General features: G+C 41.0%; 1 protein-coding gene across 2 annotated transcripts in view; it reads right to left on the bottom strand.

The window, feature by feature from the left end:
* Positions 1–9,078: 9,078 nt before the first annotated feature.
* Tubgcp5 (tubulin gamma complex component 5) overlaps positions 9,079–23,035 on the bottom strand; it is a 35,664-nt gene continuing 21,707 nt past the window's right edge. The window contains exons 16-23 of one of the 2 annotated variants that reach the window (XR_015623939.1): positions 21,876–22,058; positions 18,777–18,861; positions 18,552–18,672; positions 17,326–17,504; positions 14,988–15,113; positions 14,331–14,419; positions 10,830–10,930; positions 9,079–9,636 (exon numbers count right to left, since the gene is read on the bottom strand). Coding sequence is in view for 1 of the 2 variants with exons in the window: in NM_001107516.1 (NP_001100986.1) it covers positions 9,590–9,636; positions 10,830–10,930; positions 14,331–14,419; positions 14,988–15,113; positions 17,326–17,504; positions 18,552–18,672; positions 18,777–18,861; positions 21,876–22,058 (931 nt within the window). In the remaining variant the exon portion in view is untranslated. 2 annotated transcript variants of the gene reach the window in all.

Raw genomic sequence — 23,035 nt, 5'->3', positions numbered from 1 at the left:
CCAGTGTTGGGTTTAAGGGCATATGCTAACAAGCCCAGTGTACTCAGTGTCTGGACCAAAGCCAGGGCCTGGAGTATGCTAGGCAAGTACTGTAGTGACTGGGTCACCTCCCACAAAGGTCCAACAAGTTCTTTCCTTGGAGGCTGATTTACCAGTTATTTTGTGAATGCGTTGTGTCTATAATACTGTTTGGAGCTTTTTCCAAACTCTATCAACTTTTGTGATAGCTCCAAAGATGCTTCCATGTCTTAAAGAGCTCCACTGCTAGTACCATTCTCTGTTTTTCTATGTTAGTCAGTTTGTTGTGGAGGATGAAGCTCAGTGGTAGACTGTCTACCTAGCACGTGCAGGACCCTAGGTTCAATCCCCAGCAGTACCAAAAAGAAGCACGCACTGTTAGTAACAGTAGTTTGTATTGCTATAATGGAAAGCCGAACTGCTAAGTTTTAGAACTTCAGCATCTAAGACTGGAAATTCAAGATGAGAGAGCCCCAAATGTTTGACCTCTGGTAAATAACAAGAATGCCAAGACAGTACAAATGAAAACGAGGTCAAAGGGAGTTATTTGGCCATATTCTTAAAGAGTCTGAGGGTCCAATAGTGCCATCCTTAAGGGCAGCTGCTCTATTTGAAAAATCCAGTTTGTGTAGACAGCAGCAAAGGAAAAAACGTTGACAAGTACATACTTGCAAAAGGAATTAACAGGAACACTGATCTCCAGAACTGGGAAAAGAACTCAAGGGGATCTCAGAAACTTTTTACAATATCTTGTTTGTGAATGTCTGTATGAGTATAAGCCTTATGTGTGTGAGTGGCCATTGAGGTCACAGTTATCAGATTACTTGGACCAGGAGTTACAGGTGGTCATAGCTGTCTTTGTGGGTGCAGGGGCCGAAACCTGAGCTTTCTAGAAAGTTTCGGGTGTCCTTTGCTGCTGAGCCTCCAGCTCCTTATCTCAGAAATGTCGGAGGCTGATTCTCCTACCGCAAGGTCAGAAACATTAAAAAGCAGAATCATTTCATGGGGACACAAGAGTTGTTGTCTATAGACGTTCAGATACAGGACCATTCTGGTTGGTCCACCAACTTTAACCAGGAAGTAAACTTACTACAAAGAAAAGGTTAAGGTCTGATCTCCTTACTGGTGAATTTTTACCAAATATTCAAAAACATAAAAATCTTCAAGGAAACATTAGCAAATTGATCCCAACAGCACATACACTATAAGCTCGTTGGATTTATTCTAGGATGAAAAAGGTTTGTTCAATATGTAAAAACCAACGAAATAAAACCAATAGACCCATAGAACAAGGGAGACAATCAAAACAAAGAAAAAAAAAAGACAAAACAAAACAAAAAAACACCAAAAATTGTAGTTCCTAGGTGTTGTTCCCAGGGAGCCAACCACTTTTTAAAATAGAGAGTTTTGTTATTATATTTATTGTGTGAATGTTCTGCTTGCAAGTGTGTCTGTGTCATACGTATGTGCCGGGTGCCTGTGGAGACCAGAAGGTGACCCACTGGGACTATAGCCACAGTGGGTTGTCAGTTGCCATCGAGTACTGGGAATCTAACCCAGTCTCTGGACTTTGGAAGAACAGCCAGTGCTCTTTTTTTTTTTTTTTTTTTTTATTAACTTGAGTATTTCTTATATACATTTCGAGTGTTATTCCCTTTCCCGGTTTCCGGGCAAACATCCCCCTCCCCCCTCCCCTTCCTTATGGGTGTTCCCCTCCCAACCCTCCCCCCATTGCCGCCCTCCCCCCATAGACTAGTTCACTGGGGGTTCAGTCTTAGCAGGACCCAGGGCTTCCCCTTCCACTGGTGCTCTTAATAGGATATTCATTGCTACCTATGGGGTCAGAGTCCAGGGTCAGTCCATGTATAGTCTTTAGGTAGTACAGCCAGTGCTCTTAACTGCTGAGTCCACCTCTCCAGCTCTCAACTTCTGTTTTTATATCATTATGATGATGATGATGAAGAAGAAAATTGCTATTCTATGTGTGGGCACACATATGCTATAACATGAGTGGGGAGGCCAGGGGACATCTCTGCGGTGTAAGTTTACATAGGTTCTGGAAACCAAAGTTAGGTTATCAGCTTTGTGTTACAAAGACTTAACGAGCCATTTGTGGGCCTTGCCATACCATTTTTTGAGACTGGGGCCCTGAGCCTGCAGATTGGGATAAGCTGACTGTCCAGAAAGCCCCAGTGCTAGAATCACAAGTATATGTCGCCATGTCTGGCTTTTATGTGGGTGCTGGAAATCAAACTCAGGCCCTCTCATGCTTGCTGACTGAGCCACTTCCAGGCCCTAGGACTATACTCACTGATGACATGATCAGACGCACACACACAAGCATAAAGGAAACGTATCCAGCAAGTTGCAGGATATAAGACTGATATAAATCACTTATGTTTATATATTAACAATTACTGATTGAAAAAGAAAACATCTACAATATTATATATAAGAAAATACTCTGGGATAAAGTGAACAAAAGTGTAAAACTTACACTGAAAAACATCACTGCTGAGAGAACTGTGGATTGAATACTGAGCAAAGCACTCAGGTTTCTGGGTCAGAAGTATTGACAGCACACTCTACACCAGTCTGGAGACTCAACGGACTTTCTACCTAGATCCCAATGTCTGGAGGCTCAACATGCTCACCTCACTGTGCTCACATCTAGATCCCAACGTCTGGAGGCTCAACATGCTCACCTCACTGTGCTCACATCTAGATCCCAACGTCTGGAGGCTCACTGTGCTGTCTGGACACCAATGTGCACGGAGCCATATTGGATTTGGGCCTAGCCGCTTTTTGAACTGCTTGGCTCAAAGTGGCTAGGTGACTCTGGGCTGTTTTGCCACAGAGACTCACCCCTAAGATGACTGCCATAAGTCTTAAGATTGTTGGACAAAGCCTCTCCCATGAATTTACAGCACAGGAAGATAACATTCAAGGGATGCCTCAGCTTGAGCAGATACCAGTTATCTCCTCAGTCTACACCCGGTGTCTCCACCACCTGACCTCATCGCCTGACTTCTTTGCCTCCAGCTATCACTGCCTATACCCTCATCTCCCCCTCCTTCATATTTCACAAAGGTCACTCCCCCTACCTGAAAGCCTTAAAAGCTGTAACGTTCACCCCAAAAAATGAGACCTTGACAACAGAATCTTGCTTGGTCTCCTTCTTCTCTCGCCCCCCATTTAGGCCCAAGGGTAGCGCCCCTTCGGGACCCTGAATAACTGGGTCCCCGCTGGCGGGGACAAGTGGCGCCCGAACACAGGGACCCCGAAGTACGGCCAACTACCGGACGACGGAGACAGGAGATCCGCGGAGAGATTGAGGACTCTTCAGGCTGCATCGCTTGTGCATCGTTGGAGAGGGAGGTAAGACCGGTCGAATAAGTGTCGTCCCATCGCCATGGGGAAGGTATTGTCTAAGGAGGCTTGATTCATAGGAGAGATCAAGCGCTCATTCAGGGAGAGAGGAAAGAGTTAAGAAAAAGGATTTAATCAATTTCTTTTGTTTTATTGATGAAAAGTGTCCCTGGTTAATTTTAAGTGAATTTTTTTTTGTCTTTGTGTGAGAAACTTGTCCTTAGTTTATAATTGAAGGAGCAGAAATTAATTCCTATAGTTGGAATAAGGTTGGAAAGTGTTTAAATGTCTTATTGTATGAAAAAGGATCCTAGGTGGTTCCGATTCAGGAGGTAGTGTCTGTGTCTTTGTGTCTTTGTGTTTTGTGCCGGCTGAACTCTGGGTCTGTATTTGCTCTCGAGTTCTGGAGTTCTGGAGTTCTGGTTTTGCAGCTGCTCCCATCTCAGGCTGAGAGGGAGGATCGTGTCTCAGGAGAGACGCAAATGTGAGTGGTAGATGTGCCAGGGACTCACCGATTGCGCTGCCCTGGGAGTCGTCCCAGGAGGTAAGAAGGGACCCCAGGGACGCCTGGGAGATTCCTGTCTGGGTGACGGTGAGGATTCGGCGATTCTCATGGATTGGAGAAAAGACCCGCCTTTCCAGCTGTCTGTATTTCCAGAGTGGTCCTTGTCTGTGTGTCTTAGGTCTTTGTTTTGTGTTACTTGTGACTTTGACAATGGGAAGACTCTGGTTGGGAAGGAGGAGTGATGTGGAATCTGCTCCTGTTCATCTGTCTTTGCTGAGCTCATGGAAGCTCCCATCTGAATCAGCTCAGTTTTGTGGCAATCTTGTGGCGGCCGCTTGTTTTTGTTTTGTGCGCACTTTTGTTTTTTTGTCTGTTAATCTTTTGATTGTCTTTCTATGTGACTAAATGCTTTTGCCCTCTTCAGCAGACCTCTATTTTCTGGACTCTCTTCTTGTTTTCTCACCATCCCACTTGGGATGCTTGTTAGTGGCTGTTACAGGAAATCTATAATGCTCACTTGAGTGTGCTCAAGAAACTAGAATTTCAGGTTTGCCCTGGGTTCCTTTGGGATAGGTGTGGGGATAGGCTTGATTTCTATTGCAAATGATGTCACATTGCATATGTTAGTACTCCTAACACTTCTTGGGTCTGTGCCTCTGGGATCACAACTTGTATAAGTTTAGAAGTTCTAAAAGGCAGTCATGACCTTTGTGTATAGGTTCAGATAGTGTCCAGATTGGAATCCTGATGCTAAAGACTTAGTAAGACACAAAAGAGAGTTGAGAATTACTTAGGGCTATCTGAAGGCGGAGTCCAGCTAGGTGCTGCAAGGGCATCTGCTGTTGCCCTGCAACACAAGGCTTATGGAGATAAAGCTTCAGTTGTGTTAATACAGAATTGTAGGCTAGAGTCTTGAAAGTATTTAAAAAAAAAAAAAAGAAAGAAAGAAACCTGGTAAAACATATCTTATTCCAAACAGCAATTAAGTTGGTTATTACAAAATACTGATATTTGGCCTATCACATATACAAATTTTTCAGGCGAAGTTGATAATTTTACTCTTTGCATGCTTTTGTTATTTCCTATAAATTTGTGCATGCAACCCATAGAAAATGAGCTTACTGTATTTATAGGTGGTTCATCTAATGAAAAGGCTACATGTATGATTGTTTATTCTCTTGAGTTTCCCCTGCTTCAGCACAGATTATTAATTAACTGTAGCCAGTTTTTATGTTAAAAAAAAAAAAAAAAACAAGCTTTCAATTCATATACTGATAGCCAATGTGCTGCTTGTGGTTTACAATTGATTTCAATTACTTAATGCCTTATTAAAGGCAGGTTTTCTACATAAAATCACTGAGTGATGATTTCAGTGTGAATGTCTGACAACTCACTGTCCTTTCAATGCTCTGGCTCAGACAACTAAACAAAACCATAGACCCAGCTCTTTGAAAATGATAATGGAGTTTATAACACTCCCTCACAAATAGAGGAAGACTCCACTTGCTTACTTTCAACTCCCATCCTCACCTTGCCAGCTCAGGGATTTCTAGTACGACTGAATCTGGATGCTTATGTTTAGGTAAATAAAGCTGGTGAGGGGCTGGAGTGATGGCTTAGTGGTTAAGAGCACTAAGTACTGTTCCTTTATAGGCCATTTAAGAACTCAAACTGGATTGCCTGGACCCCTTAGCAAGGGAGGACAATAATACCAGGCAGATTATAGGCCTTACATAGGAACAATTAGTCAAAAAAAATCTCATTCTTTATATCACCAAAACAATAATTTGGTATAAAAGTCAATTTATAAATACAAGTGCTCAGTGTCCTCAATTTAATCCTCAAGGACTTATCTTAATAAATAATATTTTAACAATATTTTAATAAATAAAAAAGGGGAGTTATCCCTGTATGCTAAAATATGCTCCTTTTATTTCAATTTTAAAATTTGAATGCCAAGGAATACTCTGAGTTTATGGCATACTACAACTAGGCATACTTCTGCCTAGGTGAAATAGAAAGATCCACATATTGGCATGATCCTGTTCAGATATTTTATATGGGAAAGAGGGAATCTTTGTGTTTTTTCTACAGGATGCTACAGGAGTGTGCCAGCTGCCTGATGGCTGGTGAGACTTGCTGATCCTGGGAGCATGAAGATTCAGCTCTCCTGGTTCGGGTCCCTGGAGTCATTCCTGTGTCCTTGGAGGAATATGGAGGATTCCCACTCATCTTTTGTCATCACAGAAATTCTGGCGTTGCTGCAGTCATTGTGTCCCGTCCCACCACGGCCTGCGCTCCGACCCTCTGTGCACTGTTGCTTGGTGGAAGCTGCTGTGGACTGGGGAACTCTGCCCTGGTTTTGCAGATCTCAGACATGGTTCCATTGCCTGCTGGTTGTTCCAGAGAAGAATGACCGATCCTGAACTGTCCTGGGAAAGACCTTGGCATTTTCGCTGCTATTGTAGCAGCCATTACTGCTGTAGCCATTGTGTCTGCAGTGTCTGGAGTTACTCTCCCCCAATCTATTGCTAGGCAAGCACAGTGGGTGAACTTTCTGGAGTAGTTGCTAACAAATTGGGAATTCTAAATTTTATTACAGGAGAGGCTTGACTAGGTCCTTGGTGGTATGGCCATAGCAGCTGAGGAGAACCAGATGAGGTGCCCATTACTTATTGGGAGAGGCTCAATTTCCACAATTTCTTATATTAATGCCATCTGGCTCCTATTCTTTCGCCCCTGGGCTCAAGTAAAAGGAATGAGAAGATGATCCAATGTAGCTATCCTCACGGACGGGCAACTTCCTCTGACCCTTGACCAATCTAAGACATGGTGCCTTGGGGGCGACAAGGTGATCCTATGACAGATAAGGCTAGGGTTTGAGAGGTCGATCCTAAGACAGAGGTGGCTACACCCCGTTTAAATGTACGGGCCGGTCAAATGCTCCTCTGCCCAGTTTCTCCCCCAATAAACACACACGTATAGCCCAGAACGGTGTGTTACAGCATAAGTTCATTCCTAGCCATTGGGGTGCAGTCCTAACTGCCAGAGAGGCTCACCATGGCCGAGCTGGGCACTCTGTGAGGCATGTCTGATCTCTCTCAGACCACTACTTCCACCTAATGGTTTTTTATAAAAGAAAAATGGGGGAGACCAATGGTCTTTCTGATATCTAAAAAAGCTGATCCTAATGCAAAGGGTCTAGAGTAGACAAATAATCTAGGTAAAAAAATGAATAATTACATGACAATAGTCACATGACTCAAATGTAGATTTAAAAACATACAAGTCTTCAGCATACTACCCTGAATGTGCTTGATTTTTGTCTGATCTGGGAAGATAAGGATAGACACATGAAAGAAAGGGGAACAGAGTAAGTACATAGAAATAAATTCACACATCTATGACTAGTAGATTTAAAAAATTCAATGGAGAAAGAAGTCTTTCAAATACATTATCCTGGAGTATCTTGGGTTACTTATATGAAGGAAAAGAGTGAACTCAGAACCCATTTCTAATATGTATTGTAAGAACTAAATTTTCATTTTTAGATATATAAATTATTTTTTGTAAACTGAGACAATGGCTTATTCAGTCAATTATACCTCTAGTGCCTTCCCACAGCTTCTGGGCCACATCTGACGGAGACTCACAAAGATACCAGGCTCTGTGAGCAGGTACCAGGAGCAGCACCTAGAGCAAGACTTGGTTTGGAGTTCCTGCCAGAGACCGAGGGCTGAGTTCAGCAGAACCCTGTAAGTACACTGCTCCAGGGGTGCTCTGATACTTTAGTTCCACAGGGACTTATTTATTGCCCTTTTGTGGATCTCCTGCTCCTACCACTGGCCCACCTGGCTAATTTCCTTATGGGATGGTCCATCTGGTCTTGGACAATCCATGTGATCTTCAGTCTAAGTGATTTGAACTTCTCTGTCAGCCACAAAATTATCCTTACCAAAGTGATTCTTTATAGCAGCGGTTCTCAACCTGTGGGTTGCAACTCCTTTAGATGTCAATCAACCCTTTTACAGGTTGACTAAGATCATTGGAAAACATGTATTTACATTACAGTTCATAACAGTAGCAAAATTAGTTATGAAGAAACAAGAAAAATAATTTAATGATTGGAGTTACCACATGAGGAACTATATTACAAGGTCATAGCATTAAGAAGGTTGAAATCTACTGCTCTATGGGATCTTGAACTAAGTACTATATAATTAATATAAAACTTGATTCCTATAGCTTTTGTTCATTTATTTTACTTGTGATTGGAGATTTTTTAATGTGATTTCTGTTCCTAAAACAAAAAAACCAGAAGTATGCTGGCTAATTTTATATCAACTTCACACAAGCTGGAGTTATCTGAGGGGGGAGGAACCTCAGCTGAGAAAAAGACTCTCTAAGATCAGGCTGCAGGCAAGCCTGTAGGGCGTTTTCAAAATTACTAACTGATGAGGCACAACCTAGACCATTGTGAGTGATGCCATCCCTTGGCTGGTGGTTCTGGGGTCTATAAGAAAGAAAGGCTGAGTAAGCCATGAACAAGCCGGCACACAGCACCCCTCCATGGCTTCTCCATCAGCTCCTGCCTGCAAGCTCTTGCTTGAGTTCCTGTCCTGATGTCCTCCAATGAACAGAGCTGTGGAAGTACAAGCCAAATAAACCCACATGCCAGGTATGTTTGTGCAGGCCTATAATTTTATTTACTGAGGCAGGAGGATTCTGAGTTTAGGGCAAGCCTTGGCTAAAGAGTGAGACTGTTTCAAGAAGTCGAAAACAGATTGGTGATGCACGCCTTTAATCATAGTGCTCTGGAGGCAGAGACAGGAGGATCTCTGAGGTTTGCCTGGTCTACAGAGCAAGTTCTAGGACATCCAGGACTATTGCACAGAGAAACTGTCTCTGAAAACCAACCAGACAACCAAATAAAAACCCCAAGAAACCAAACCAAACCAAACTAAAACAAACAGGTTAAGTATGTTTCATGCACAGAATATACAAACTATCTCAGTGAATGTTATTACATAAGCTTAGGAATGTATATTCTATTATGGTTGGATGAGGTTTGACCCAGTTGGCTACAGTTAGGTTCTGCTATATCCTTACTGTACTGTACTTACTGTATCAGCTTACATTATCCATCTGTTTTTATACAGTGCCTACTAAGAATTACACATAAAATATGTGGGAAAAGTGAACGATATACATACTTTTATTTGAGATATTACTGGTTGGCTAATAAATGCCAAAAATTGATATATAACAGCTGGCCTTAAGTAAAGTACAGTTTATACATTGACATTTTTCTTTTGGGATTTTCTATGCACATAAAAATGCTTCAGGGATGTCAAATCTAAGACACCTTTTAGAGAGGAGGTATCTGACACCCTTTTATTGCCTCTGAGCACCGGGTATGCACATATGTAAAAGCAGGCAAAATACTCATATACATTAAATAAGTCAATCTTTTAGAAGAAAAGAAATATATACAACACATATATTTTGCAATTAGATATACAACATTATATACATAACTCTACATTCTTGATAATAACCTTCAGAAAAATACCTACAATCCATTTATCTAGACAAGTTTAACAATAAAAATAAAAAGGTTCTTATTTCTCAGCTGTAAACAGTGACTGTGTACATGGATGATGATGAGGTCTAAGGTACTTGTTAAATTAGAGAAATTTAACTTTGCTCCATGCCAGCCATGAGTGACAATGCGAGAGATTCCACTGTGGGAAGAAAAAAAACAAGGTGAAAAATTAGTTCTAAATATGTTTAAATGTTTGAATAAGATTGCAGTGAATTAAAAACTTAAAAGTATTTAAAGATATATTATTTTTAATTAAAATATCAGTATTTTAATATATAATAAAGAGGATATTTGTTAATATAAATAGAAAAAGTTGATAACATTTTTATCTCAGGTCTTCTAATCTTTTAAAAAAAAGCCTTTCACTGAACACAGCATTTACTCTACATGGTGTAAGTCCTGGGTTAGCTCACAATACTGCTAATATACTCTAATGTATGGATGGCATCTGTTTCTATGGGATGGCATCTGTTTCTATAACCCTGGCCCGGTATAATCATAGACAAATGCACCAATGTTACTGCTTAGACAGACAATTGCAATACTTTTGTCACATCTGGCTGGCTATGCTTAGTAAGTGTTTAACAGTCAGAAAATATACAAATGGAGACGAGATTAGCATTATTATTAGTTATTTTATTTATTGTTTTTTTTTTTTTTTTTTTTTTTTTTTGAGACAGACTTTCTCTGTGTAGCCCTGGCTATCCTGGAACTCACTCTGTAGACCAGGCTGGTCTCAAACTTAGAGCTCAACCTGCCTCTCCCTCCTGAGTGCTGGGATTAAAGGTGTGAGCCACCACTACCACCTGGCTTGAAAAAATTATATATATATTCTTTACATTCAAAGGAGGACTGGGCAGAGATACCATTTAGTCTAGACAAAAACCTCCTCAATAATTCACTTCACAAACCTCTTATCTCCTTCTCACCCTATGTTCTGAACTGTAAAAATCCACATTTCTTTGTAATGAGAGGCAGTTTTGGAAGTTCTAAAATTTCTAAAAGTTTGTGTCATTTATAAAGGCATAGTTACTAAGGACTCATATGATAGTCAAGAACGAGAGAGCAGCTCTCCAAGCCATTACATCTCAGTTTTAGAAATCCACTGGAATAAAAGGCACAGGACTCAGCGAGATCTTTAGTTTTAGTGATACCCATACGATATTTACCCATCCTGTCATAACTCTGCAGAACCAATTAAATCACGACTCGGTATTTTCTAGTTATGAAATGAAAAAGCCTCACTCTCCATGTGAGTACTAACAAACGTTGGCACACACACTCAGTTACAATGAAACTGGAAGGCTATGACAGGTAAGAAGATGTACTCACGGTGGGGAAAAGATCCTCTACAGACAGCTTTATTTAAAATGGTTACCAGAAACATGTGGCAGTTTTTAAAGTCAGATTCCATTTTCTCTATAGATTCCATTCTAAGAAAGAAAGAAAACAAATTTCAATTTATATTAAGGAACTAGTAATAGGCAGGCTGTAAAATTCGCATTGGAATAACTTCTAAAATCCTATAGGCTAACATAATGACCATAAAATATGAAACACTGCTTTACATTAATTTACATTATTTTTCATAGACAGATGGCCTCATATTGGCTAGGACTGATACGAAAGTAATGTGCTTAGGCTCCAAGTATCTGGACTCACATCCTACAGCCCTTCCTCTCTATCCCTGGCACACGGGGTTTCTCAGTATAGCCCTGGTTGTCCTGGAATTCACTCTGTAGACCAGGCTGGCCTTGAACTCACAGAGATCCAAAACACATAGGAAAACACTTTACGGGGTTGGGGATTTAGCTCAGTGGTAGAGTGCTTGCCTAGCAAGCACAAGGCCCTGGGTTCGGTCCCCAGTTCCGAAAAAAGAAGAAAAAAAAAAAAAAAGGAAAACACTTTACAATATGTTTATACGTACAGGGATCTTTTCCAAATTGACACATTCCTTGTTATCACCACCTACCCATGGCTTGCAGAAGAGAGGGGACTCATGAAGTAAAGTAGCTTCTTTTTTTTTTTTTTTTTTTAAGATTGATTTATTTAATGCATATGAGTACACTGTCACTATCTTCAGACACACCAGAAGAACACCCTCATAGAAGCAGGGGGAGGGGGTATAGCATAGGGGGTTTATAGACGGGAAACCAGGAAAGAGGATAACATTTGAAATGTAAATAAAAAAAAGAATCCAATAAAAAAGTAAAAATCAGAAAGAAAAAAAAAAACCCAAAACAAAAAAACAAACAATACAGATGGTTGTGAGCCACCATGTGGTTGCTGGGAATTGAACTCAGGACCTCTGGAAGATCAGCCAGTGCTCTTCACCACTGAGCCATCTTTCCAGTCCCCACTAGGAAGCTTCTTGATGTCCCTTCCCCACCTTTATAGAAGGCAGTAAGTGCTGGGGGAGGAGAATCTGCCCAGAGGACTGGACAGAGAAGAGATTCTGTCAAGCTAGCTGATGATCCTTCAGAGAGCTCCTAAAATGGGAGTGGCTTTGATGAATCATCGCCCAATCCTGGCGACCCTTTTGCTGGCATAGCTGATATATTTTTGATTATTCTTGGTCTTTTTTTCGTTTTAAAGATTTATTTATTATGTATAACTACACTGTAGCTGTCTTCAGACACACTAGAAAAGGGCATCAGATCTCATTACAGATGGTTGTGAGCCACCATGTGGTTGCTGGGATTTGAACTCAGGACTTCTAGAAGAGCAATCAATAGTCTTAACCACTGAGCTCTCTCCAGCCCTATTCTTGGTCTTCTAAGTGACCAACCATCCGCACTCTTATCAATAATCCCAGTGTGTGCTCATGGGCTCACCAAGTTTGACTCTGGTGTATTTATTACTTTGCTGTCTGGGTTCCCTTTCTGGAGTGAGCAGGTGTGTGTATGTGTGTGTCTCACAGCTCATCAACCATCTCTGGCAGTTATCAACCTAGAGCCAACAACCCCCCTGAGCCTTATCATAGTACTTACTTAGAAACAAATTTCATATATCACAAACCTCTCCTAAATATTGGTATGCACAGAGCCTTTAACTCATGATCTTACAGCCTCCACTTTCTAAGTAGGCTAAAATTTATGTCCCCATACCAGCTCTGATTTGCTTAACGTCCTCATCCCTGCTTTTTTTCTGACAATTTGTTGTAGAAATGAAAACAGTTCAAATTTAGTAAAGCATCTGGAATAGTGATCCCCTGATCTGGTTAAATGTTTCAGAAAAATGTAGTTCTGCATAGTTGGAGAGGATGAATCAAGTCAGGAAGGTATATGTTTTGTTTTGTGTGTGAGGAACAGAACTCAGGACACGGGCCATCCTAGGCAAGTGCTTCAGCACAGAGCTACATTCCTGGCCTCTGGTTCCTTTTCCTTGTATCTACTATTACTGTACATTTCTGGGAGCAATGTGTGTGCTCACGTGTGTACCACTACAAGCATATAAGTTCTTTCTCCACCTTTCTGTGGGTTTTGAGGCTTGAATTCAGCTGTCAAGCTTGTGTGGCAAACGCTTTTATGTGCTGAGTCATCCCACCAGCCCACGCTAGTGTTTTTAAACCTTCACTTATGAATGTCCTCACCATCACAAGGCTCCAGTTTAAGGTTCTGAATGACAGCAGCACTGAGGGGAACTCTTTCCCTCTTTTATTAACACGGACTAAATACAAACTGTTGTAAAACCTGCTCAGGGGTTGGAAAGGAAGCTCAGCGGTTAAGAGTATTTGCTGTGCAGCAATGAGGCCCAGAATTTGGATCTCAGCACCCACATAACCTCTCATATGCCTGGAACCACAGTTTTGAGGAGGGAGGAGACAAAAAGGTTGCTGGGGCTTACTGGCTTCCAATTTGGTCGAGAAAAGTGCCAGGTTCAGGGTGAAATTGTGACTCAGAAGTGTGTGGAGAATGACGGAGGAAGATACCTAGACACCCTCTTCTGGCCTCCTGTGCAAAGGGACATGCATCCTCACATACTGATGTGAATATACTCCTCATACAGGCACAAGCACACAACTAAAACCTCCAAGCCACAAGGCATGCAGTTTTACTTCATCAAATTATCATTGCATATAATTCATAAAGGAAATAGAGGCTAAGCACTGAGCTACATATTCAAATTGACAGAAGATAGCTGGGCTGGTAGTGTAGCCCAGTAGTAAAGCATTCACATTACACATGTGAGTAAGGTCCTGAGTTCAAACCCTTGCATAGAAACAAACAAACAAACAACAAAAAACTGGAGATGTTCCTGCTAGACTGGGCTCTCTTCTGCTTATTGACTTTAAGTCGCTTGCCTTTCTAAATGACACAGTAAAAAATACTGTATAAATAACATCTTTCAGAGCTTACAAACATGGAAATTTGGAGAGTAACCAGCATGATATCCATAATTGACTTTAAAATGTTTCATTCAGCAAGTGTGAAGTGGTGGGGTCCTCCTCAGAATCTGCTGTGGGGAGTCACACGGGTGTGTTATGCTGCCCTTTATACTTCTCCGTGTTTGAAGGTGTACATAGTTAAGAAATTGAGGCATGCAGATTATCTAAGAATGTTTGCTTATTCTTATTAAACCACCTTAGTTTTTTAAAACTGTTTGTGCCTTATAAAAAAACTGACTTTCCTGATGCTATCTAGTTTAACTAAGTTATATTTATTGTTGGTACATAGGATTGAACTTCAGGTCTTATGCAGAGCAGGTAAGTCAATGAACTACACTCTTAAGTTCATAGCTACAGTATTCTGTATTGGGGGTGAAAAGACTCCTCAAATGAAGCTAGTTAGAAATGGTTACAATACAGGTTACACATAGCACACATATACTTACTGCCAAGCCCCTAGGCCTGCCTGCCAACCTTCTGCAAACATGAGCGCCAAGTTCAACACTTTCATAATGGCTTCTTTCACGAAGCTGACCTAAAGATCAATGTTTGAGATAAAAGATAGGCTTTGTAACTATGTAACAACGACACCAATACGTCTGCCTAACTTGGGTCACAGAGAAAGCACACATTACAATGATTATCTTTTATGTATGAGAAGGGTGTGAGGCTCTGACCTGACCCACACGGAATGTAAACCTGCATTTCAGGATGGCAGACTTTCATTCTTTTTTATTTTTTTATTTTGACATCACACAGACTTTCACTCTTAAGTGCCATTTAGATTCATCAGTGCACCTGAGGCACAAGTCCCAATGGTTGCAAAACCATTCAGTTCCACATATTCATAACGAATTGGTGGGTACACGTTCATTGCCTGACTGCAGACTTAACTTTCCAGTTCTGTATACTTATATTTTTCTTAAATGTAATTGCTGGTAGTGGGGCACATGTTTATAATCCCATCTAACTTAGTTTTTCCTAAAAAAAGATTGTGCATGACAGTAGTTTTAGAATTCAAAATTCCACAGTAGGAAGACATTCCCATGTGCCTAAATTCCTTTTATCCCCACTGATTGTACTTGAGATGGTATTTTACATACCTTTTCTCTCAGCAGACATCGGTCATGGATGGTTGACAAATACCTGTAGTGGATTTTAATCAACTGATCTAAATCCTTGGCTTCCTCAACTTGATGCTGAAACTCCAGCCCGGTACTGTGAAGAATCTTGAATAAGAAGACAAAAAAAGACAAGAAGCTAAATTAGCACCCATCTGTTTGTGCAGGTTACATGGCCAGCAAGCCCTAGGATCCTCTTGTTTCTGCCTCCTTCCCTAGGTCTGTGCAATGACATGTGTTTTGTTTTGTAAAGACAGGGTTTCTCTGTGCAGTTCTTGCTGTTCTAGAACTCACTTTGTAGACCACAATGTCCTCAAACTCAGAGAACTGCCTGCCTCTGCCTCCCGAGTGCTGGAATTAAAGGCATGCACTACTAGCTTCACATGTGGATTATGTGGGTTCTGGGGATCCAAACTCAGTAATTAATGGTTTTTTGGCAAGCAATTTGCCAACTGAGCTATCTCACTCAGTGCTGGAAACAGAACCCTAGGCTTCATATATGTTAAACAAATATTCTAGTACTGAGCTATAGCATATTTACGACCCCTAATACCCTGCCTTAAAAGCTTGTTTTTCTGAGCCTAGACAATGGCGGGACCAGACCCTGGGATAGCCACTTGGACACAAAACAAATACCTTCCCTTAGAATAGACTTCCTAAAGGGAAGAAAGAAGTTCAACAACCAAACCAAACAAACAAAAAACACTGAAAAGTGTAAACACGGTATGACATTTGTGACATTATGACATTTTTATAATACAAACAACTTCAATGAATTTTGATAAGTTTTCACAATACAGTGTTGGTCTTTCTCTAAGAGAAACCTAACTCTAAATAGAAAAGTAAGTAAAAAATGAAGCTCCTACTTATTCCTTTATACAATTAAGGGCTTTAAGCTGGCTCTGTGAAGACTGCTGGTTGCAATCAGGTATTCAGCACAACTCAGTCACATTCTCACACTGGGTTTAAAGTCACTGCAGCCCAACAAGACGAGTTTAGAGCTGACAAGCTTTGGGGCACAACGGAAGGTCCTTTGTGGACTTGATTACTAAAATGCTCTGTGCTCAATGATTGGTCCCTAATGCTTCCAAAGTTAGTGTTTCTGAGAGCTGCATCTGGAACTGAGTTTTAGGTGACCAAGAAATGCAGTGTACTTGCTTTATGGAGAACATTTTTCACATGGACTTGTGAGTAGTGAGTATGCTTGTGCACATGTATGAGGCCGAAGGTCGATGCTAGCCTTCACTTTATTTTCTGAGGCAGGCCTCTTTGCTCTCTTGAGCTGGAATTACAAGCAGGTTACCAACACACTAACTAGCAGGGGTTGTGCTCTGGAGAGCTGCACACCAGTCTTCATAAGTACTCAGTAAGCGCCTTAGCCACTGAGCTGTCTCCTTAGCCCATTCCTTCATAGAAAAAAAAAGTATATATATAATCCAGTTGAACCTCTTCCTTATAAAATATCACCCTTACCAAGGATTTGGGTTATTACTAAATATTGATGCCATTTTCCAGAGACAGTGATGAAATTTAGTGGGCTCCTGAGCAAGTTCTAAAGGTCATTCCAAAAGAGGAGCTATGGTGTGCCCATTCTTACGAATGTGGACAAGAACTAGTCTCTGGACACAAGGCTGGTTTGTAGAAGGGCTCACACACAAATGGGGCATTTACATTATAGCCCCTGAGCCCCTGCTAAGACAGGCACCATCATGGAAGAGGTGGGGGAAAGACTGAGACCAGGTGATCAGGGAGGACAGAGCCAAACAGTGTCTCATGGACATGACAGGATCACTGCACTTAGGAGGCACACAGCAGCTGTGGGACCTCCATAAGATCAAGCCGGTCAACATTCTAGCACAGTGCTAAGGGATTCAGGAGCTCCCAACTATAACTGTTGATGACTTTTGGGAGAGGGAGACTCAGTTTTCTTTAGAGGTATGGCTCCTAGAAGATCAACCATGCTCCCATGGATGGGGCATCCACTCAGTATACAGACTAAACAAACTGGAGTGTCTGGGTTAATTAAAAAATAAAATAAAATAAAATAAAATAAGGGAAGTGGATCTAAGAGGAGTTAAAGAGGAGGTACTCAGGTAAATATGATCAAAATATATGAAATTCTCAAAGAATAAAAGTATTTGTAAAACATACTACCTCTCACTGACATGCTATTTTATGATGAAATTGTTTATCTTTTCCCCCCATAATCTCTAAGTGTTCTGTGACCCTTGTGTAGCTATAAACACATGATGAGTGTTGTCTCTGAACCACCACTTACACAGGACAAAAGAACAGAGAAGACAGACAGACAAATACCAACCCTGGTCATGATGTAGTTGTGTAAACTATTTACAAAGTGCATGAGCTTCACTCTTAAGAGAAACATTCGATGAATCTGTTGTCTTAATGACTCTTTTGGTGGTCCGAACTGGGCGGGTGTATCTTGGTCACGCAGAACGTCTTCCTTTGCTTGGGATTTTTCAGCAGCATTAGCCAGTTCTACAGATGATTGAAAAGACAAAATGAGCACAAAGAGATTTAATTGAAAGCCACTGTTCCCTAACATGAGATGAGACATGAGGCATCAGCATGGCTGTGAACCTAACAAGGGCATGTCTATGCCTTGGGAAGATGAATACCAAGTTTCATGAGACTGGAGCTGGAGCTCAGTTGCCTCATACTCGAGGCCCTGGGTTAACTTCCTAGCACTGAATAAACCAGTTATAATAACACACATCTCTTAATCTTAGCACTGGGGAGACACAAGGAAGACAGATAAACAATAAATACATTTTTGTTATCACCACTGAGGTAGAAAAATACCTGTCAAACCCTCACTAAACTTTTTCATGACAGAAGAATATTGAGTCATTTCCTAAAACGTTATTACATTTAAGATCAACCCTATGAGTTCCTAATACTTCATTATTTTTGTATATGTGAGAATAGATGTTGTATGATATATTTTTTGTGTGTGCACTGTGCATTGCAGAGGCTAGAAGAGGATGGTCTGATATTTTGGACCTGGTGTCAGAAGCAGTTGTGAGCTGCCCAAAATGGATCTTCTGGAAGAGCAGCCAGTACTCTTTACTGCTGAGGTATCCCTTCCAGCCCCAAACTTCATTCTTGTAGTTGGGGATTGTTAACACTGCTGTTATAGATCTGTGCCAGTTTGATGTTTGTTTACATATAAAAAATAATGAAAACCTATGGGTTGGTTTGAATACAAATGGCCCCCATAGATTTATGTGTGAATGCTTGGCCATAGGGAGTGGCCATAGGAGGTGTGGCCTTGTTGGAGGAAGTGTATCACTGGGGTGGGCTTTTAGTTCTCATAAGCTCAAGTCGGGCCAGTGACAGAGTCTCTTTCTGGTGCCATTGGCTTAAGATGTAAATCTCTGAAACTGTAAGCTGGCCCCAATTATAAGAGTTGAATGTGGTCATGGTGTCTCCTTACAGCAATAAAGCCCTAACTAAGGCAACCTTAAAAAAAAAACTTTCCAGGACCAAAATCAAATTAGCTAATTTACTGAAATCAAGTCTTACCACCAAACAGTAGAACATCCAGGCTGTATTTTGCCCATTTTATTTGCAGTAGAAGAAGGAACACCTGATTATAGATTTTTTGACATTCTACACTTATAACAATGTCCACAGGCCATGGGACCTACAAAAACCAAACCAAAATAAAAAAGTCAAAATACAATATCACTTACATACCTTAGTTTTACTAAAAATCAATTTTTATATAAAAAAGTGATTAGTGCTTACCTTGTAGCTTAGGGTAAGACCATCTAAGATATGAACGGGTAGTTTCTTCTTAGTTGTATCAACATTTTCAAAAGATATAGATAAACTGAATGAAGAAATTTCCATTTTAGTTGAGTGATAATACTATGTGCATATACAAATATTCTTACAAACGGGTTCATGGGCAGGGAGCGCTCCTCAGGGGTACAACACTTAGGTACTGTGACTGAGGTCCTGACAACAGTAGCACCACACATCCATCCACCCACCCTGTGGGTGGATCCTCGAATTAAAATATGCTAATTAACTTACATTTTCTGGCTTATACCACAGAATAGGAACTTGCTTTTAGAAATAAGTGGCAGTTCTTTTTGATCCCCCTCATCCCTGCCCCAACCTTTTGAGACAGGGTCTCACAGTACAGCCCAGATTTGCCTCAAATATATGGCAATCCTTCTCCCCCCCCAGCATTCTTAGTGTTACTATTACAGATATAAGCTACCTCAACCAGCAATTTTGTTTTTTGAGACAAGGTTTTGGTACGTAGATGACATGGAAATGACTGTGCCAACATGTCTGGTTTCTTTTTTTTTTTTTTTTTTTTTTATTCATTTATTATATATAAGTACACTGTAGCTGTCTTCAGATACACCAGAAGAGGGCATTGGATCTCCTTACAGATGGTTATGAGCCACCATGTGGTTGCTGGGAATTGAACTCAGGACCTCTGGAAGAGTAGTCGGGTGCTCTTAACCGCTGAGCCATCTCTCCAGCCCAACATGTCTGGTTTCTGAGATAGTCTCTCACTAGGTATTGTAGACTGGCTTCAAACTTGAGATCTTCATGATTCTACCTTTGTAGTGCTGGGGTTATAGCTATGTGTGCCCCAACACCAATTAGTTTTAAAATAATGAGTTTTGCTACTACAAATACTCAACAATGTTAGAAGGGAACTGGAATTAAAAACAAACTTTGAGAATAGGCTGGGAACTTAATTCTGGTGAAGGCCAGGCTAAAAGACTGACCTTTACAGTTAGGCACTGTGGGCAAGGACTAGAACTGCTCTGGTGTGCCTCCACGGGCTTAGTGCAATGGGGTCTGCTTTGTTGCAGGTGCTGTGTGTACTGCTCTGTCTATGCACTCCTTTACGAAGAAAGGAAGCAAACCAGAACACGGAAATATCCACGTGCCAGCAACTATCCTTTTCTCATATGATTTACAGATCCTGACAGTGATCTTGCTACTGTTAGAGATACTAGCTGATAACCTGGATGTAAACTATGGAAGATTTAAAATAGGGCATCCAGGGAAATAAGAGGTAAGGGCAGAGCATGAGTTACATGAACTATCCAACTCATTGCCGTGGCAGTAGATAAAGCTGTTTTAGTTTTTAGCAGTTTGTAACATCAACATTCACCAAGTGCAGAAGACAGAGTCCTATTGTCCTGCTTCCAGGGCAGATCCATAGAGCTGCTTTCACGGCACAGAAAACACAAGGCACACTAATGAGCAGACAAAATGAGTGTTAGGTCATGAGCAGGGAGAGCACACACTGGAGGAGGCCTGGGGGTGAGGAAGAACAGCACTTGGGGAAGTGAATATCTGTGATATGAAATGCAGCAGAAGAGAAGAGAGCACATGGCGTGGTAGTGTGTAAGACACGTGGCAGGACAAAATGAAGCCTGAAAGTGCAAAGCTCCTTTCTGTCTGGTGTGAGGCACACAGGAGGGCTTGAGTCTGAGCGGTGGGTATCATCCTGAGGGTTAAGTCCCTTGTGATGGAACAGAGCAAGGCTGAGTCACTAGGAGAACCTGGCCTGCCGGAGAGGCTATGGATATCTTCAAGGAGGCAGAGCTAATAAAAGTTAGCAATACTAATGCGTAGGAACTTATAGAAGCCATCCTACTCAACAGGCTGGTTGGTCTCGACCCCCTGATCTCCCTCAGAAGTTTTACTATTTACATTACCAGCCACTGACTTAACTTACCCCCTCCCCTTCTTTCTTTTTCGGTGGGTAGGAGGTACATATGTGTGTAGTGTGTGCAATGTGTTCGTGTATTTTTGTGTGTCTCTGTATAGGTCAGAGGTTAACACTTTTTACTTGATTCATTGAGGCCGGGCTCTCACTGACAAGTGAGATAAGACAAGTTTGATAAGATAGCTTGTAGCAGTCACAGCGCCACCACCTGATACCTCACAAGGGCTGGGATTACAGATGGACTGTCACGCCCATATGCTTTTTCTTATATGGGTGCTGGGGATCCAAACTCTGGTCCTCATGCTTGTGTGGCAAGTTCTTTATCCACTGAACCACCTCCTTAGCCTTTCTTTGTGTTATGCCTAGAGATAAAGGTTGGCCTCAAAACCCCAGACGCAGATGGGCTCCTTGTCTCAGACCTTAAATACCAGGCATCACAAGAATAGGCCACCATACCTCAGCTTTGACTTTCGTTTTTTTCTTTCTTTCTTTCCTTCTTTCTTTCTTTCTTTCTTTCTTTCTTTCTTTCTTTCTTTCTTTCTTTCTTTCTTTCTTTCTTTCTTTTTTGAGACAGGGTTTCTCTATGTAGCCCTGGTTGTCCTGGAACACTTTATAGTACAGGCTGGACTTGACTCAGAGATCTACTTGCCTCTGCCTTGCAAGTGCTGGGATCAAAAGTGTGCACCACCACTGCCTGGCTCAACTTTCATTTTCTAATTTGCGAAACAATTTGTAGGGTTAATGTGAATACGACGACATATGCGGTGTGGTCTGAGTATGTACCATCTTCCATATATACATGACTTGAATGCTAGAGCTATTTTGGGAGGTTCTGAAAACTTAGGAGGTGGGCTAAGCTGGAACAAGCAGTTTTCTGAAGTGCCCTCGGGAGTGTTATTCCTGGTGCTGTTTCCTATCCTACTTCCTACCGTATTACCATATACTCCCTCGGACACGGTGTTAACTGCTCTGCCTAACTATATCCTCCCTGCTAGGACATACACAAGTCTTCCAGTCTGTAAGCCAAAATATACCTACCTTGATGTAGCCTCTATTAGGTATTTTGGTAATAAAGACAAAAAGTAACTAATAATCATATGTAAAAGTTCATAGATGATTTCATGGTATATGGCTTATGTTACCGTAAACTATCTTCAGGATAGCGTTGTCCTACTGCTTCTTGGAGCTGAACATTTAGAAAAGACACATTTTGCCAGGTTTCCTTTTCTCTTATTTTATCAAAAATTGAAGTATAGAAGTCATACATGGTGTCTCCACCTTCCATCAAGAAAAAATTCCTCATGGCCTGCAAGTATTCCACTAGCCTTGAAAAAGAGAAGACATGTAAGTGACATAAGACATCTTATGCCTGTACTGTGGAATTCTAGAAAAACACCAGGTTTATACACCAACAGTCATTTGTCAGACACGTGTATGTAAAAACACTGACTAGAATTAGAAATATTCATTCTTCTCAAAAATTTGAGAAGGCAAGTTTTGAGAGGCAAATCACAAAAATGAAACAAAATGAATTAAAATTTTACCATATAAAGATTTAGTTACTATAAGGAATATTTCATTTTAGTCTTCTGCTATGCATTAGGGAAAAGAGAGATCCTACCATATTAAACATCCTGCTTATTAACCTCTGTATTTAACCCAATATGCTGTTAGTTTTTCACAACTTGACACACCTTGGGTCATCTGGAATAGGAAACCTCAGTTAGAAAAACCCCTCTATCAGATTGGCCTGTAGGCAAGTCTGTGAAGTTTTTTGTTTTTGTTTTTTTTTTGATTCATAATTGATAAGGGGGGCCCAGCCCACTGTGAATGATGCCACCTGAAAGGGCTGGTGGTCCTGGGTTATATAAGAAAGTAGGCTGAGCTAGCCAAGGGGAGCAAGCCATTCAAGAAACATTACTCTGATCTCTGCTTCAGCTCCTGCCTCCAGGTTCCTCCTTTGGTTTCCATCAATGATGAAATGTGAGCTGTAGGCCAAATATATCCTTTCCCTCCAAGTCGCTTCTGGTCAGTGTTTTATCATAGCAATCGAAAGCAATTTTATGAACTTATGGAGACTACGCATGGACACGAATAAGCCGGAGTTAGAACTAGTTATCTATTACCAAATAACATATTTTTCTTCTCAGAGCACACTGCATATTTTGAGAGTTTCTTTCTTTTGGTATGCCTTTTGACAAAGATCTTTAGATAATTAAGTATACAATATACTTAAATCTTGACAGTTAACGGATCTTTTCAAAAGATTGTCAACAAATAATACATACCCATTTTCAAATTA

This window comes from Rattus norvegicus, chromosome 1, assembly GCF_021556685.1.
Source record: "Rattus norvegicus strain SHRSP/BbbUtx chromosome 1, alternate assembly SHRSP_T2T, whole genome shotgun sequence".
In the NCBI taxonomy this organism is placed as follows: Eukaryota; Metazoa; Chordata; class Mammalia; order Rodentia; family Muridae; genus Rattus; species Rattus norvegicus.
The sequence above is the reverse complement of the archived record's forward strand: the minus strand, read 5'-3'. Positions and strand labels throughout refer to the sequence as shown.